Source organism: Saimiri boliviensis, chromosome 14 (genome assembly GCF_048565385.1).
Source record: "Saimiri boliviensis isolate mSaiBol1 chromosome 14, mSaiBol1.pri, whole genome shotgun sequence".
Classification (NCBI taxonomy): domain Eukaryota; kingdom Metazoa; phylum Chordata; class Mammalia; order Primates; family Cebidae; genus Saimiri; species Saimiri boliviensis.
The window spans coordinates 20,762,999-20,777,573 of NC_133462.1; the positions used below are offsets into that span (position 1 = coordinate 20,762,999).

Below are 14,575 nucleotides of genomic sequence, written 5' to 3' on the forward strand. Positions count from 1 at the left end.
CCATGGTTTAGGAGGCAGAGTGCAGGCCTGTGCCGTGCAACAGCCACAAGGGAGCAGGCCTGTGGGTCTTTCCCAACAAGCAGGCTCAGCTGCCAGCCTCTGCCAGCCTCCAGGGCACACCGACCTTCTCATGGCGACACAAGCCCCACCCCAAGGCACACATAGGAAGTCTCCAGGCTGCTTGGGCAGAGGCACAATCATTTTAGATAAAAAATCGAACAAAGAGACCCTCCCACAAGAGCTGAGATGATGAGGCCCTTCTATGCCAGGAAGTCCCAGCCGAGGAGGAAGAATTCCATTCTGGAGTTCAAGTTTCTGTGCAGAGACAGGACCCGGGGACAGAGAAGGGTCCTCCACCCAGTTTCAGTTGGTCTGTCCTCAGCAGTTATGGGCTGAGCCTGGGAGAGGGATGTGGTCAGTTTGTGAGGGTGGACTAAGTTCTTTCTTTCCAGTGTGCATGCGTGTGTACACACACACAGACACACACACACCCGACTTCCGTGTTCCCCTCAGCCCCATGCTGCCCGTCTTACCTGGGGTGATGAGAGGTGGAGCCTCCCCTGGATGGTGACTAAGGAGACAAAAGTGGTGAGATATGCGTCCACCCCATTTGTCCTGGCCCTCCAGGTAGAGGGTTCTCAGCCTGTCCAGACTTATTTTCCTGGCTGCTTTTCCACTGGGCGGGGTGGAGAGGGGTTGTGCAATACCAGGGGCTAATGCATTTAAGGATTTGGGGCCCTCTGGGGATTACCAGCTAGAAACAATGAATCTGGGAAATCTTAGCGGCAGGAACTCTGTGGGGCAGAGTCTGGAGGCCTCTCCTGCTGGGAGAGCTAGCCCTTTCAGGCTGGAAAGCATCTAGCCAGCCTGAGGCAGGCAGGCATGCCAGAACAGCACACATCTTACCCGGGCTTCTGGCGGAACTTGCATTTGCATTTCCCACCTGTTAGGGAGAGGTGAGTGGTCAGGGGAGGGGAGCCCCAGCCCCACCCCACCTGCTCCCCCAGCTCCTCCACTCACTCATGAGGATGATGATGCCCAAGGCGCACAGAACCCCGGCACAGATGAGCCCGCCGACCCGAAGCCTGTGCCAGTCTAGGAGGAAAGAGGAGAGGACCTCAGTGCCAGGCTGTGTCCTCCCCATCCATCCTCCCATCCTCTTGATAAATACATATGGAGCACCTGGGATGCGCAGGGTGCCAGGGACACCACGGTAAGAGAACAGACAGAATCCCAGGTGCTCACATTCTAGTGCGCACACCAGCAAACAAGATCTGTCATTCGGGGTCAGGCGGAGATGGGAGGTTGGAAGAACAATAAGCAGAGTGGGAGCTGGAAAGTCAGAGGGCAGGCTGGGCGTTGTGGCTGACGCCTATTAAGATGGTGCAGAAGTAATTGCATTTTTGGCTTGGTGAGGTGACTCATGCCTGTAATCCCAGCACTTTGGGAGCCCCAGGTGGGCAGATCACCTGAGGTCAGGAGTTTGAGACCAGCCTGGCCAACATGGTAAAACCCCATCCCTACTAAAACTACAAAAATTAGCCAGGTGTGGTGATGGGTGCCTGTAATCCCAGCTACTCAGGAGGCTGAGGCTGGAGAATCCTTTGAACCTGGGACCTGGGAGGCAGAGGTTGCAGTGAGCCAAGATCTCCCCACTGCACTCCAGCCTGGGTGACAGAGCAAAACTCTGCCGCAGGAAAAAAAAAAAAAAAAAGTAATTGCATGTTTGCCATTAAAAGCAGTTGCAAAAAACACAATTATTTTTGCACCAATCTAATATAATCCCAGTGCTTTGGGACTTCAGGAGTTCTAAATCAGCCTGAGCAACATAGCGAGACCCCCATCTCTACAAAATATACAAAAATTAGCCAGGCATGGTGGTGCACGCCTGCAGTCCCAGCTATTCAGGAGGCTGAGGCAGGAGGATTGCTTGAGCCCAGGAATTTGAGGCTGCAGTGAACTATGGTCATGACACTGCACTCCAGCTTGGGCAACAGAGTGAGACCCTGTCTAAAAAATTAAGTCAGGTGGCAGCTCTTTTAGAGAGAGTAATAAGGGAAGGCCTCTCAAGGGGCTGCATCTGAGCAGAGGTGAGGGAGGGAGCCATGCAGGTCTATGGAAGGAAGTGTTCCAGGCAGAGGAACCAGCAAGTGCAGAGGTCAGAGGCTGGCAGTGTGTCTGCTGTGTCTGGGAGGCTTGGAGCAGGAGTGAGGAGCGTGGAGGAGGTGAGGGCAGAGCGGGGAGTGGGGAGCAGGTCATTGGAACCTGGAGGCCAGATTGGGGGTTTGACCGAATAGTTCACTGCCTCTGGTGAAGCTGCTTCCTGAGCTCCAGGAAGTTTTCTGAAGTCAACGCTTCTCCCAGCAGTTGATCTGAACCAAACAATGGGTCCTTGCAAACTGTCCTCACCTCCTGCCTGTGTCTAACCATCTTGCTGGAATAGAACCTTCCCAAAGGCCAGGTCACCGCCTCTATTTCCTTTAATCCACCGTGTGGAACATTCATTGCCGCCATCCTAGTCCCTTCCTATCTTTGTCCTGTGATGCTCACATCAGACCCTCACCCAACCCTGTGTGGGAACCCTTGGCACCAAAGCAATATGTGAGGTTGAGGGGAGGGGAATGGGGGCACCAGCTCTCACCATAGTAGAAAGGACTGTTTTTATCTGCAAAGAAAGAAAGAAGATCATGAATCCAGGATAACAGCCAGGAGCTGTTATCAATCAGGGGCCCCCCAGGGAGAATTTGGGGGTGGGACGGGTGAAAGAGTCCAGTCTGACTCACCTTCTGGGTCATTGGCATCCAGGACAGGCAAGCCTGGTGGGAGAAGAGGGGAGGGAGCGGAGATGGTGATGCTGGCCTCAGCCAAGCCCTTGGGCAGGGCCCGTGGAGCCTCAGGGGCCTCTGGAAAGGGTCCCCTGAGGGACAGGGGTCCGGTCACTGAGCAGCCGCCTCATCCTGTCTTATCCCATAGTGGAAATGTGGACTCGCCCACTCAGCCCCACACCTCCGAGTCACGCCAGCATTCTGCCACCTGAAATTGGGTCTAGTCTGGGAGGTTTTTGGCCACCGTTTGGTCTCATGTTTCCAGACACATGGTTAATCCATGCCTCCTGCAGCAGCGGGGGACTTTTCTGGTCAAGATGACAGATGGTTTCAGTTCCCAGCTTCCTGTTTCCCCAAATGCTATCATGCTCAAAGCCCATCCTCCTGCTTCCGCCGTATCCACACCCACCCGGTCTGGTGTTTGCACATCATTGAAAGTGACTGACTATTATACACTTAGGTAGACTTTATTGAAAATGTGATCTTGTATCACTACCCTGCAGAGAATACTAGTCTTGCCCTACATAATGGATAAAAAGTGTGCCTGTAATCTCAGAGCTTTGGGAGGCTGAGGTGGGAGGATCCGTTGAGCCTGAGAGGTCAAGGCTGTGTTGAAAAAGTAAAAAAAGGGCTGGGTGCAGTGGCTCAGGCCTGTAGTCCCAATGCTTTGGAAGGCCAAGGTGGGAGGATTACTTGAAGTCAGGAGACCAGACTGGCCAATATGATGAAACCATGTCTCTTCTAAAAATACAAAAATTAGCCAGGCACGGCGGCACACGCCTGTAATCTCAGCTACTTGGAGGCTGAGGCAGAAGAATCACTTGAACTTGGGAGGCAGAGGTTGCAGTGAGCCGAGATCATGCCACTGCACTCCAGCCTGGGTGACAGAGCAAAACTCTGTCTCAAAACAAAAATGAAAAAATGTATGTTGGAAGGTGTTAAAGGTCCAGTTGCACCCAACCGAGCCTGCTCCTTCAAGTTTTTAGAAAATGTACAAGAGAACTGGCTGGGCAGTTATCTTCTTTCAGTGCTTTGAAGGTGTCATTTCATTTCTTCTAGCTTCCCTTATTTCTGTTTAATAGTCAATCAAGGCTGGTGTGGTGGCACACACCTGTAATTCCAGCACTTTGGAAGGCTGAAGTAGGAGGATCAAACTCAGCCAGGGGTTTGAGACCAGCTTGGGCAACATAGGGTCTCACTAGACCCCATCTCTGGAAAAAAATTTAAAAATAAGCTGGGCATGGCGGTGTGTCTGGAGTCCTAGCTGTGCAGGAGGCTAAGAGAGTAGGATTGCTTGACCCCAGGAGTTCAAGGCTATGGTTAACTGTGATTGTGCCATTGCACTCCAGCCTGAGCAACAGAGACTCAGGAAAAAAAAGGAGTGAGAGAATGGGGAAGACGGTGACTTTGCAGCTGTGCAAGCCAGCTCTTCTTGTGTCTCCCTGGCAATCACTGGTTTGACTTTTCTTTATTTTTTTTGAGACAGAGTTTTGCTCTGGCTGAAGTGCAGTGGTGCAATCTCAGCTCACTGTAACATCCACCTCCCAGGTTCAAGCAATTCTCCTGCCTCAGCCTTCCAAGTAGCTGGAATTACAGGCGTGTACCACCACACCTGGTTAATTTTGTTTCCCTATGTTGGTCAGGCTGGTTTTGAACTCCCGACCTCACGTGATCCACCCGCCTTGGCCTCCCAAAGAGCTGAGATTACAGGAGAACGCCACTGCACCCAGCTAATTTTGTACTTTTAGTAGAGATGGGGTTTCGCCATGTTGATCAGGCTGGTCTTGAACTCCCGACCCAGGTGATCCACCTGCCTCGGCCTCCAAGAGAGCTGTGATTACAGGCGTGAGCCACTGCATACAGCCAGTTTGACTTTTCTGACCCTTAAGGAGATGCTGTTCTAACATTTACCACCTCCCTGGAGGCAGAAAAGCACAGGAGAGAGACAGAGGCTTGGCTGTCCCCCAGCCAGGGGATCCAGGGGAAAGAGCAGTGCAGGGATGGCTACTCACCTGCCAGGAACACGAGCAGGCCCAGGGTCACCTTCTGCATGTCAGAGTGCTGGCCTAGAGGGGTGGCGGGAGGTCTGGCCTTAGCAGAGCCACTGGGATGCTGGCCCTGTGCCTGTGGCTCCCCAACCCTCCTCCCCTGCTGCCCAGGCAGGGTGTGCAGCTCATCCGGGCAGGCAGGCTGGCATCGGGACTCGCTGGGCTGAGAGGTAAGCAGCAGCCGTGCTGTGGAGTGGGGCCTGGGTGGAACCCAGGCCTGACTCGGGAGCAGCCGTAATAACTCACTGGACACCAACTTCAGGCTTTCCGTGAATCGCCCACCACCAAACGAGGGTGCCACTGCCTGCTGTTACCCTTATTGGCCAGATGGGGAAACTGAGGCTCTGAGGGGTGAAACTAGGTGCCCTCGCCAGGAAGCAGGAATTAAAGCAGGCCTGGCTCCCCAGCAGCTGCTCCTAACTCAGGGCTGTAAGAGCCTTGGGTGTTTGGGGAAGCAGGGTGCTGGGAGCCAGGTGGCAGGAGGCCCGATTCCCAGGAGTGTCTCCACAGACAGCTCGCAGCCTGCCTGGCCCTGCCAGGACATGGCAGACTTCAGGCTGCGGACTGAGCAGGTTCTTCAAGCTGCTCAGGGCAGGGTGTGGGAAGGAGATGACTTGAGGCTGGGACTGCGGGTAGAGGGGAACAAACTGGGCTTGGCTGCATGTTCCCCGGAACCTCCCGTCCCCTCACCCCCACCCTGGCCCTTCCCAGTCCCAGCCCTGGCCCTGCCTAGCCTGGGTCCCCAGCCCAGCCCCTGACCTGACCCCAGGCCCTTGCGGCAGCAAGCACTTTCTCTCTCCCAGACAGGCCTGCTCAGCATAAGGAACGAGTTTCTCTCTCTCTCCTGACCTGGCATCAGTCCTGCCCTCCCACCAGGCTTCGAGGCTGCGGCAAGCCCCTGGACGCCATGCCCCTGCCCAACTGCTGAGCACATAGTTATCATAATTGTGGTTTTTTTGAGGCAGACTTTTGCGCTGTCGCCTAGGCTGGAGTGCAGTGGCATGATCTCAGCTCACGGCAACCTCTGCCTCAGCCTCTCGAATAGCTGAGGCTGCAGGTGAGCGCCCCCATGCCCCACTAATTTCTGTATCTTTAATAGAGATAGGGTTTCACCATGTTGGCCAGGCTGGCCTCAAACTCCTGTCCTCAGGTGATCTGCCCACCTCGGCCTCCGTAAGTGCTAGGATTATAGATTTGAGCCACCGCACCTGGCCTTGTTATAATTTTGATAGCGAGAGCTGGCACTTCCTTCCCCTCGTCCTGGGGTGCACACTGACCTTGCTGTGTTCTCACTCACCTAACCTCCCAGCAACCCCGAGGCCATCCCCTAGTCTGCATTTCATAGATGGCAGAAATGCTGAGAGAGGGTGGTGCCAGCACCCAATGGTGCGAGTGGTCCCTGCTGATTGGCATAGACTCCTCCCTCTGCCCGCCCGCCCCAGGGCCTGGGAATCCTCTCCGCTTCCCGGTTAATTCCAGATGCTGGACTCACAGTTTTAGTTTGAGCATCCATTTCTTTTCCTTTTGGGGGGGGAAGAAAGCCTAAGACTTTGGGAGCTTTACTGAGGCCCAAGAGTTGGGGGTGGGGGAGCTGGCAAGGGTGGGTGGGCAAGACCACATGGTGGATATGGGCACAGGTGGTAGGTGGCCTGCCTGTGGTCTGAAGCTGTCACCCACAACCATAGGAATCCTGGTAATCCCCGCAGATGCGGACTGACTGTCTACCCACGGGGGCATTTTCTCAGCTTCCGGCTTTTTAACTCATATAATCTCTGCAGCTTCGTGCAGGGGGCACTATGATTAGCCCACTTTGCAGTTGTAATCCTGTGAACCCTGCAAATTCATCTTAAAGCCCTATGCTCTGTCACTGTGGCTGTTGAGTCTCACCTCTTAAGCCTCTTTCCAGGGGCTCCTCCAAGCCACCTCTGGCCTGCGACGCCCCACTATTCCCCCTTCCCATGTTGTCATCCGTCATCCAGCCGAGACTGACAGACGGTATCTGCCTCGCCCAGCCTCTGCATAACAATGTCCAGCCCCACATTTCCGGAGGCTGCAGGGAGCCAGGAGCTGGGTCTGCCCTCATATTCCCTGTTCAGGCTGTTGTTTGAGGCCCCGACTGCTCCTGAACCAACGTGGTTGGCGGGCAGGTTAGAGAGGAAGGCGGCCCTGCAGCTGGTGCTCCGTCACCGGCTGTGATTCTTCCTGGCCACGAGGTCCCAGTGCCCGCCTGAGGACTGTCTCCCCAAACTACCCTCTGCTATCCCCAATTCTTCCGTGACATGGGAGAAGGGGCTCATCTTCAAGGGCGAGCAGAAGCGTCCTGCTCTCTCTGTGCACCTCAGACTTCCCAAGCAACACCCCATTTACAGCTTCCCCCAGCAGCTCCAGCCTCCTTTCCTAGAGGTCTCCAGAATCCAGATTCCCCACAATGCCTGGACTCCCCGGGTCCACCCAGCACTCCTCATCCACCCAGATGTCCCGAGTCCATTTGCACACCACTGGTCCACTTGGATACCCCTGCCTACCCAGGTACCCCCTCTTCTCCACCCGGATATCCCCAGCCCAGATACCCCTAATCCATGCAGGCCTCAGTCTTCCCAGACAACCCAACCACACTTACGGATCCTGCCCTCACCCCAGCTGGCTCAACCAATCGCTGAGAGGAGGATGCGGGAAAGGGACATTAGAGGAAGGGTCTTTCTCTTATCTCCTGGCTCCAGAAACGCACCTCAAAAGAGTTTATGCTCTTTAACAGCTGCGCTTCTATGTGGTAGGGGCAGTGGGTGGGTAGGTTCTCCCTAATTCAGGGGCAGAGCCAAGGAGGGCTTGGAGGAAGGGGCCCCAGCTGCTCACCTGGGTGGTTCACCAGGCTGATCAGAGGTTCCAGGAGAAGTCGGGGCTGCCAGGCGGAGTCCTGCCTTTATCCTAAGCTGCCACGCCCTAAGCAAACCTGGGCAGGTAGAAAACAAGTTAGATGCCCTAAGGCCCAGGGGCTCCATTCCTGCTCTTAAAGAGACAGCTTCACCCCCTCCCCAGCCTCAGGCATCAGGTTGCTCCCTGGGATTCCCAGGGCCACAGCAGCCTCAGGTGAGAGGGAGAATGAGATGGGCTGGAACTCAGCCCCTGGAATTAAGGAAGGAGCTTTCTCCAGTCTCCTGATCCCAGGAAAGGACCTTAAAGGGCGAAGGTTCTGGAGGTCCTTTTTTTTGGGCGGGGACAGAGTTTTGCTCTTGTTGCCCTGGCTGGAGTGCAATGGCACGATCTCAGCTCACCACAACCTCTACCTTCTGGGTTCAAGTGATTCTCCTGCCTCAGCCTCCCAAGTAGCTGGGATTACCAGCATGCGCCACCACGCCTGGCTAATTTCATATTTTTAGTAGAGACAAGGTTTCTCCATGTTGGTCAGGCTGGTCTCGAACTCTCGACCTCAGGTTATCCACCCCCCTCAGCCTCCCAAAGTGCTGGGATTACAGGCGTGAGCCACCTCACCCTTCGGGTTCCGGGGTCTTTAAAGGACAGAGCCTCCAGGGCCATGGAGGGAGGAGGGAGGTGATGCGTTGGTGTTCCGACCTCACTTCTTTTCCTTAGATGACGTGTTTGCCTGATGGAAGGATTGCTGGCAGTTGTGGGGAACTGAAAGTCTCCTTCCAGGCCACATCTTGCTTGCTGGTACAGTTTCAGGGTCAGCAGAAGATGCTGGGATGACCGAAGTCAGGAGATGGGGCAGGGGTGGATGTTGGGGAGCAGCTGGAATGGCAGGGAGGGGTTGGGGTGGGGACTGTGGGACCTTAGGCCTGGTCATCACCCGCTCCCTGCCCTGGGGAGAATGAGAACTGGCTCCCAGGCATCAGGCTGAAGTTTCCTAGCCAGGCTCTTTCCATGGGTGCTGAGAGCCAGATGGCTGGGTCTACAGAGTGGGCGCTGTTGGGGGCGGCAGCCTCCCAGTCCAGATAAGGCCGCTGAACTGTGCGAGTCCCCCTCTCCCTTCCCTCCTCCCTCTCCTGCTCCTCCTCCTCCAGGCATTCCTTCCGGATGGGGTCTGTGCAGGCCCTCCCATGGTCCCAGTTGGGGGTGCCCCCTCCCCTCAATTCCGCCTTCTTAGACAGAGGGACTTTTGTCTGGGGGCTGGATGGAGAACAAGGATTCTTTGAGCGGTTGGCGGAGGATTGGGGTCACGGGGAGGGGTAGGGCCAGGAAAGGGGTAGCTCTGCCCTGGCCACCAGCTGGACTCCAGGCGACCCCAGCACCATCGTGGGGGCAGGGAGGAGGGCCACAGGGCCAGGCCAGGGAGAGGCAGCTGCTCGGAGTGTGAAGCCCAGGACAGGAAAGGGGGGTTCGGGTCAAGGCTCTGCCAGGAACTGGCCTGCTGGGGACAGAGAGAAGGACCCTCCACCCCAGTGCTCATCTTGGAGGGATGGGGGCGGGCAATGCTCGCCCAGAGCTACACCCTTTCTCTCTGTGGTTCCCTGGGGCAAGCTGTCAATCCCAAGGCTTCCCTAGACAAGGACAAGGCTCCCTCCTACTCCTGTGAAGGAGGGGTCAGTCCCCACAAGGAAGGGGGCGCCCTCGGGGTAGGGCTCCAAGCAAGAGGCCCGGGAAGAGATAGAAACAGGAAGGAGAGGCGTGGGGGCCAAGTCGGTGTAGCTAAGGGGGTCTTTGTGCCTGAGCAGATAGTGTCTTCCCCAGACCCTTGAAGCTTGATTGTGTCCGGGACGACCCCTTGGGGGTCTTGGGAGTGGAATGGTTTCTCCCTCTGCTGGGAAGCCTGGGAACTGCAGGCATCTGAGAGCAAGTCATGGTGTGTGCAGGGTAGCTGGGGAGGGTGGGGGGGTGCTCTGCCTTTCAGCTGAACAGGGTGAACTGGAGAACGGTTGTCTAAAAATCCTGGAGGAACCCCAATGCCCGTGGATAGATACAGAAGTACTTTCCAGACAGATTGCTAAGGGAAAAAATAAAAATAAAAACAAAGTGTAGGGAAACCCTGGAGCATGCTGTCATTTGTGAGCGTTAAAATAATGCATATGCATATACTTCTAATGAATAAAATATTTTTGGAGACTTGCATCCAGGGCTGCTTCTGGGGAGGGGAACTGGGAAGCTAGAGGATGGGGTGGAGTGAGATTCACTCAGCATCACGAGCCCTCTTACAGTTTTTGAATTTTGCATCCTGAAAATGTACTATCTTAAAGAGGTTTAATTCTAAAAATTGGGTTCAGATTTTTAAAAAAATTTCCAGGTCAAACAAAACAAATCTAAGGGCTGGTTTCAACCCGGGAACTAGCAATTAGAGCCTTCTGACAATCTCTGAATGTTCTGTAGTTTTAAACACCATGATCTTACATTCTGACGGACAGATGTTTACAGGATTTTACCCAAGCCAGGTCAGCCATAAATTCTTGCTGGGCTGGACGTGAACATGAGTGAACAAGTGTGTGCTAGGCTGGGCCTGGGGCTGGGGCTGGGGCTGGGGCTGGGGTTTACGGTCAGGAGGATTCTGAGACCCCAGTGTGAGGAGCACACAGAGACCCTTAGAAAGGGCTATGGGACGGGGAGAGATGGCTCACGCCTGTAATCCCAGCACTTTAGGAGACTGAGGCAGGCAGACCACGAGGTCAGGAGTTCGAGACCAGCCTGAGCAACATGCTGAAACCCCGTCTCTACTAAAAATACAAAAATTAGCCGGGCATGGTGGCAGGTGCCTGTAATCCCAGTTATTCGGGAAGCTGAGGCACGAGAATCACTTGAACCCAGGAGGCGGAGGGGGCAGTGAGCTGAGATCACACCACTGCACTCCAGCCTGGGTAACAGAGTGAGACTCCATCTCAAAAATAAAAAAAGAAAGAAAGAAAGAAAGAAAAATAAAAGAAAAAAGAAAGGGCTGTGGGGAACGGAGTTTGTGCAGTCACTTGCCCCCTATCAAGAATGAGGTGTCCTTTGGAGTGAGTCTTCTGGCCAATTTGACCTCCTTTATGTTTTAAAGGCACAGAGGTAACAGGTTTTATATATTAATATAGTGCATATAACATAGACAATAAACATATTTGAAAAAAGTCCTTTTTTTGCTTTTGGAATCATTTGGCCCCAAAGAACCTGTCGAGGCTGCAAATGGCTGTGATTTCTCCTGGGAATTCTTGGAAAATGAAAAAAAAACAAACCTACAAATAGTTTCTGAATATCACAGGGTTTTCAGGAACGCTGAATTGAAGCACAAAACCAATGCCATAGCATGTTATGCCACCACTGATTCAAACTTTTTTTGATTTTGTCTCAATCATTTCATTGCTCTTTATTTAATTAAGGCTGCGAGTGTTTCTGCAGGCTCCTGGCCCTAGAGAGGGCAGCCTGGAGGCGCCCCCAGCCAGGAGAGGGTGCTGGTTGGTTGGAGCTCTGCCTTTGCAGGCAGAGTCTGAGCGGCCAGGCTGATTGCCTGAGAGGTGTGGTCACAGCCATACACAAGGTCCCACTTCCTGGGCAAGATGGGGCCGGAGAGGTCAGGGCCTCCCGGGTTCAATCCATTCTCCTGCCTCAGCCTCCTGAGCAGCTGGGACTACAGGCATGTGCCACCATGCCTGGCTAATTTTTTGTAGTTTTAGTAGAGACAGGGTTTCACTATGCTGGCCAGGATGGTCTCGATCTCCTGACCTCGTGACCCACCTGCCTCAGCCTCCCAAAGTGCTGGGATTACAGGTGTGAGGCACCACACCCAGCCTCTGTTTGCTTTTTTTGTGGTGCTATCTGCCTCCCCTGCTAGTACCTCCGCTCCTCTCAGGAATTTTCATCTGAATTACAGAACAGGGCCTGGCACACAGTGGGTGCTCACGAAGTATCTGTTAATTACCAGGCTGGGCACAGTGGCTCACACCCGTAGACCCAGCACTTTGCAGGGACCAAGGTGGGAGGATCCTTTGAGTCCGGGAGTTCAAGACCAGCTTGGACAACATAGAAAGATCTCATCTCTAAAAAAATAAAAATAAAAATAAATTTAAAAGAATTATAAAAGAGGCCGGGCACGGTGGCTCAAGCCTGTAATCCCAGCACTTTGGGAGGCCGAGGCGGGTGGATCACGAGGTCAAGAGATCGAGACCATCCAGGTCAACATGGTGAAACCCCGTCTCTACTAAAATACAAAAAAATTAGCTGGGCATGGTGGCGCGTGCCTGTAATCCCAGCTACTCAGGAGGCTGAGGCAGGAGAATTGCCTGAACCCAGGAGGCGGAGGTTGCGGTGAGCCGAGATCGCGCCATTGCACTCCAGCCTGGGTAACAAGAGCGAAACTCCGTCTCAAAAAAAAAAAAAAAAAGAATTATAAAAGAAAGGTTTTCTCCCCCACCCCCACCCCCACCCCCATCAGAGGAGGCCTTGCAGGAGCTGAGGTGGGGTGCTGAGGGCGGAGCTGCTGATGGGGGCAGGGGGCATGGAGGAATGGATTTGTTGGCCAGCTTCCCCATCATGGCAGGGGAGGGCAGTAAAGCTCAGGTGTATGGCTGGGGGTCCTGGGTGTGGGCAGGAGCTACAGGAAAGCAGGATAGGGCAGGGAACACATTTGTCACTAGACATCTAGGACAGGGACTATCTGGTTCAAGTGGGAGCCCTGCAGCCCCCTCCCAGCCTGACTCCATCCCTAAAAGAAGGGTCTCAAACTGGCGGTCCCAGGGTGGAATTCAGCTGTTACATCTTTCCTTTAGTTTACAAAGCGCTGCAAAAATGCAGAATTGCTAACATTTCAATAGCAGACATTTCAACATAACAAGCTGTGTTTCCAGCATCTCTGGAAAGGCCTGGCCTAAAAGGACTCCCATTTCCACCTGGAAGCCATTGCTGGGGTGGCAGATATGTCACCCTGGGGTGACCCAGGCCCCAGCTCTGCCTGGTTTGAGGCTTCATGGTGGGGAGGCAGGCAGGATTGGAGGGAGGAAGGGAGGGAGGGAGGAAGGGAGAGTGGAGCTTGGGGTTGCTCCATCCCAGACTTGCTCTGCTCACCTCCCATCTCAGACCTGCTTTCTACCTACAAGGCCGCGAGTACAGCACGGACCACACAGGTTCAGCCTCGGAGGTGCCTCAGGGCGTGGTTTACGCAGCAGAGGCCCCTGTACTGTCCTCCCAGGTCCAGAAAGAGAGGGCGCGTCCGCCTGAGGATCCAGGAAGAGAGCCCCACTAATTTTCATAATTTTTTAGTAGAGATGAGGTTTCACCATGTTGGTCAGGCTGGTCTTGAACTCCTGACCTCAAGTGATCTGCCCACCTCGGCCTCCCAGAGTGCTGGGATTACAAGCATGAGTCACCGTGCCTGGCCCTTAAAAATATAATATTAAAGTTAACACAAAACAATAAATCACAAGATAAAAAACACCAAAAGAGTGGACGGAAAAGTAGTTTGAAGCAGGTAAACAAACAGCGAAGGAAACAGAATTTAATTGAACTTAAGAAACTATATATTTATATGTATATTACTGTATAGTTTATATTAAATACTTTATCTGTATATTTTTATCTTTTTAATACAAGCCTGTGTTCTTGTTGGCCCTCCCACAACGCTTCCCTTTTCCTTCCTCCTGGATCAGTTCTCCGTGGTCCACTGCCCCTCGGGGCCCAGCTCTGCTCCTTCCTGGCTGTGAATGATTTAACCCCTCCCGGCCCCCTAGCCAGGGCCCCGGCCCAGTGGGAGCTTCAAGGCTCTGAGGCTGGTGCTAGGGCTGGCAGGCTCCCTCCTGGCTGCAGAGGCAGGACCATGAGTCTGCAGTTCTAAGAACCTGGCTGGCACCCTCTGCTGCCGGGAGGCACTGCCTGCTGGCAGCCGGGGCCCAGCTCCACATCCCTTTCCCCCTGCACCCGGGCATCCAAGAAGGCAGTGCTGCACTCAGCCAGCGCCAGCGCCACACCCCTGCTCAGGCCTGAGTCATTGACCTATGATTGCTGACTGTCTTTCTATTCTCAACCCTGGTGCTTGCAGCCTCGGGACTTAACTGCCTTTGGGGAGTTATTCTTCCACCTGGGGAAACTGAAGCACACAGGCTTAGTTGCTTGGCAGCAAGTCACCCAGTTTATGAAGGGGAAGTCAGGATTTTAACCCACATCTGGCACGCACACACACCCTGTGTGATTGCGGGGGGTCATGGGGAGTACTAAAAATCAACCGGGGCCCACGTAACCTTGAAGGCCCCAGGAACAGACAGCAGAGTTTGAAGAGGGGATAAAACCCCAGAGAGTATTTCCAGAACCATCCACTTCTCCCCTCCCACTGCCCTTACCCTGGCCCAGCCTGTGTCCCCTCCAGCCTGGAGGTCCCAGAGCCTCCTCCCTGGTCTGGTCCTGCCCCCCTCAGTCTGTCCCACCTGCAGCCAGAGGGAGCCTGGGACCACCTGAGCCCTGTCAGGGCCAGCCTGGCTCAGAGCACTGTCCTGGGAGCACCTCACTCCAGGCAAAAGCAAAGTCCTCACTAGCCCCATAAGTCCCTTCCATCTGGTCCCCGTCACCTCTCTGATCTCATCATCTCCTCTCCCCAACCCTCACTCACTCAGCTCCAGCCACACCAACCTCCCTGCGGCTCCTCCATCGCACCAGGCACCATCCAGCCCCTGCTGGACTCACCCCTGGATGTGCACATGGACCTCTCTCTCCTCTTTCTTGGGGTTCTGCTCAAATGTCACCTTCTCAAGGAGGTTTTCCTTGGCTTCTCCATTTAAAACCATGTTTTCCGTCTGG

The 14,575-nt window shown here is 54.3% G+C and overlaps 1 protein-coding gene across 1 annotated transcript; it reads right to left on the bottom strand.

The window, feature by feature from the left end:
* Positions 1-178: 178 nt before the first annotated feature.
* On the bottom strand, positions 179-14,575 carry FXYD3 (FXYD domain containing ion transport regulator 3). The gene is made up of 9 exons (XM_010347898.3): positions 14,462-14,575; positions 7,727-7,823; positions 4,838-4,891; positions 2,784-2,816; positions 2,642-2,665; positions 1,021-1,095; positions 907-943; positions 534-571; positions 179-398 (listed from the first exon to the last, which is right to left on the bottom strand). The coding sequence occupies exons 3-9, from the start codon at positions 4,875-4,877 to the stop codon at positions 379-381; spliced, it is 267 nt and encodes an 88-aa protein (XP_010346200.1). The 5' UTR covers positions 4,878-4,891; positions 7,727-7,823; positions 14,462-14,575; the 3' UTR covers positions 179-378.